Raw genomic sequence first — 2,981 nt, forward strand, 5'->3', positions numbered from 1 at the left:
GCTTTGACTTTCTCATTGTTTATTACTTAAGAAACAAAAGAATTTTTTATTTTTATCTACATAATATAATTCGAATGGGGCTTAATGCACAATGACTCTTTCCCTTGAATTTTAGAAAGATTTTCTGAAAAATAAACTATGGCATACATACAGAAAGCAAAATTAGTCCTTATAACAATGTTTCTTTGGAACTTCTTGTGTGTCTGTGTTTTTCACTGCTTTATGCTGTCCCTTGTTTTTCTTTCAAGGAATAATGAGCAACCTAGCTAAATAAAAAGAGTTATATGAATGCATCTTTCTGCACAGAAACACACCTATGACATCAAATCACAAAGGATAAGGACAACAAAGTGTTACAACTGCACAGAAACTGGAACAAATGTAGACTTTTCCAGAATATTCAGTGAATGAATTCCTTGAACACAATGTCTTTAAGTACTACTACTCTTTAAATATTGTAACATTACTCATAATGTCAATTAAACAAATTGGTCATTATGAAACATAGGTTTATTTGGCATGTTAGTCTTGCTTAACTATTGACTATGATATTACAGTTTTTAATATGAAACCCAGAAATGTACTAAGAAGAATAATTCTGAAATGAGATTACAATCAGTAAATGCATTTTTATCTTAGCATAAATACAAGTAATACACATTTGTACTTTTGATTATTTGACAAAAATCTAAGGTATACCAAATTAGATACTGAGCATACTTACAATATTTTCCAATAATTAAGATGTAGAAGAAGACAGGACCGGATGTCATTTCCTTCTCTCTGAGCAACTGATTAATGACAGTGAATAACATTTGATCTTGGTTTCTGAGTTGCATACAGCTCACGGTGGTTGTGTGCTATTTCTGTCTGCAATCTTAGCAGCTACAAAGCAGTCCTCCCTCCTTCCTCTCTCATTTCCTTTCTCTCTCTCTTCCCATTCCCTCTTTTTTCTTTTTTCCTTTCTCTCTCTCAGGCTCTCTCCTCCCCGCCCTCCTCTGAAAATCTTAATATCTTTCTTCACACACACACACACACACACACACAGACAAAGCTGAGCAGGGAGGAAAAGTTTCAGACAGAGAACACACGGGCTCTTCTTGTTCATTCTAAACCTTTCGTTTCTATGTCCTACGAGTCTACAAATGAGGGTGTGTATGAGCACTGACAAGTCTGTAAACTGATCAAACTACTAGAAAGAAATTGAGCTACAGATACATCACAAACAAAATATATATATATATATTTCCCATGAAATAGGACGAGGAAAAGAGCAGAACTACATAGGGCAAAATGTCTTTGTGGAATTAACTATAAGGCAGGAATTAAAGTGTGACTACAGCAATCTTTTAAAATCTGAGTTTGGAATTTGAACAAGAGGATATTGTTCAAAGAAAAACACAAAGGAGTAAAAAAGGTAAAATTCTTTTGAACTCATGAATTTTGCTGCAGGGGAGACTGTGACATGTCATTGGCTGTGGAGTAAAGCTGTCCTGGGTTTGACTCGCAGGTCCCCTGAGACTTTAGAGTTGTGTGAGTGCTTACTTTTGGCTGTGCCTTGGCTTCCCAGAGGAAAATATCTGTGCAGCAAGGTAGCAGTGATGGTCAGCACAGGGTGTGCTGAATGTCTGGTGTAGGTCCTAGGGCAGCATGGGCGATTACTGAATGGCAGCCACACATATGATGACGATTTTTATTATTTGACCAAGAGGGGGAAATAAAGAATGAAAATGCAGAGAACATTCATATGGAATTCTCTTTTAACCAGGCTGTGTCATTCTTATTTTGGGACTTGATGATGTATTTCTTAGAACAAATAGGTAGCCCATTGATGTGAGGAATTGCTGAAGTTAATGACCCCTACTCGTAGAGATTCTGCAAGTAGAATCTGTTCAAATTACATATGTATATATCATTGACTTCGATATAAGAATCCTACTTCTAAATAGTGGCAGAAGATTATATTAACACTGCTTCCCCCAACACCCCCCTTAAATATAATTAACTCCATGAAAGGAGAAGTTCAGTACAGACATCTTCACAAGTCCTTATCCACCTGACAATAGATTATTTAACGAAGACACTATTCTTTTGGGAGAAATGTTTATGGCCAACTGAATTTAGTCCCATGAAATGTTCAATATTTTTAATAATACTTGAAATGTTTTAAGAATACTGCATAGGTGGCTAATGGTTGGTTTATTTGTTTGTTTTTTAGCAATAGTATTTCCTGGAAGGGTGCTTTGGACTTGTCAAGGGCAGTATCAGAAGGAGGCCCATAGGAAGCTTCTCAACAGTAGTGTTAAAGAACTTGCTCTGGGAGTTGTTCCAGTATAAAGTGAGCTGTTGATACAGAGGCTTTCATTGCAGCAGGAACTATTTGTACTTTGGGCTGGAGAATGTTTTATCACGAGGAGCTATTCTCTGCATTGTGGAATGCTAAGCAGCCTGACATCTACACACTGGGTGCCAGTAGTGCCTCCAGTTGTGACAGTGAAAGGTGCCTCCAGACATTGGCAAATGTCCCTTGGAGAGCAAAATTGCTCCAGTGGTTGAGAACCACTGCATAGTAGCAAAAGATATCACCGAATAATGTTTAGGTGTTGATTTTTTTAAACAAGATTACTAATTCTATTTCAAGGATTCTTCTTACCTAAAATTTGAATTAAAATATGTTTTCTCATTCTCTTGTTCTGCAGTTTGAAGACATATATTAAAGAGTTTTAACAGCAAACAGATGGTTTGTGTTCCTAGCCTTCTCTTCCTGCCCACATTGTTCAATTATAACCTCACTCCATGGGCCTGATAGAATCTCTGATGTCAGCGCCTCCACTCAGCTGAGCATGTCAGGGTTTTCTACCTTAGATTTGGCGCTGACACAGGCTATTACCTCTATTAAGAGGTTAACACCCTTTCTTATCTTTAAACCTCTTCTTAAAACCTTATTGAGGCTCTCTGAAAAATAGAAAAACATTCTATCT

The 2,981-nt window shown here is 36.8% G+C and overlaps 1 protein-coding gene across 1 annotated transcript in view; it reads right to left on the minus strand.

Annotated features, from left to right (window-relative positions):
- RXFP1 (relaxin/insulin-like family peptide receptor 1) overlaps nucleotides 1–1,034 on the minus strand; it is a 142,233-nt gene extending 141,199 nt beyond the window's left edge. The window contains 1 exon segment of the mRNA XM_012651911.1: nucleotides 725–1,034. Coding sequence (XP_012507365.1) covers nucleotides 725–839 — 115 coding nt within the window. The 5' untranslated portion in view covers nucleotides 840–1,034.
- Between the last annotated feature and the right edge of the window lie 1,947 nt (nucleotides 1,035–2,981).

This window comes from Propithecus coquereli, unplaced genomic scaffold (assembly GCF_000956105.1).
Source record: "Propithecus coquereli isolate 6110/MARCELLA unplaced genomic scaffold, Pcoq_1.0 Scaffold376, whole genome shotgun sequence".
Taxonomy (NCBI): domain Eukaryota; kingdom Metazoa; phylum Chordata; class Mammalia; order Primates; family Indriidae; genus Propithecus; species Propithecus coquereli.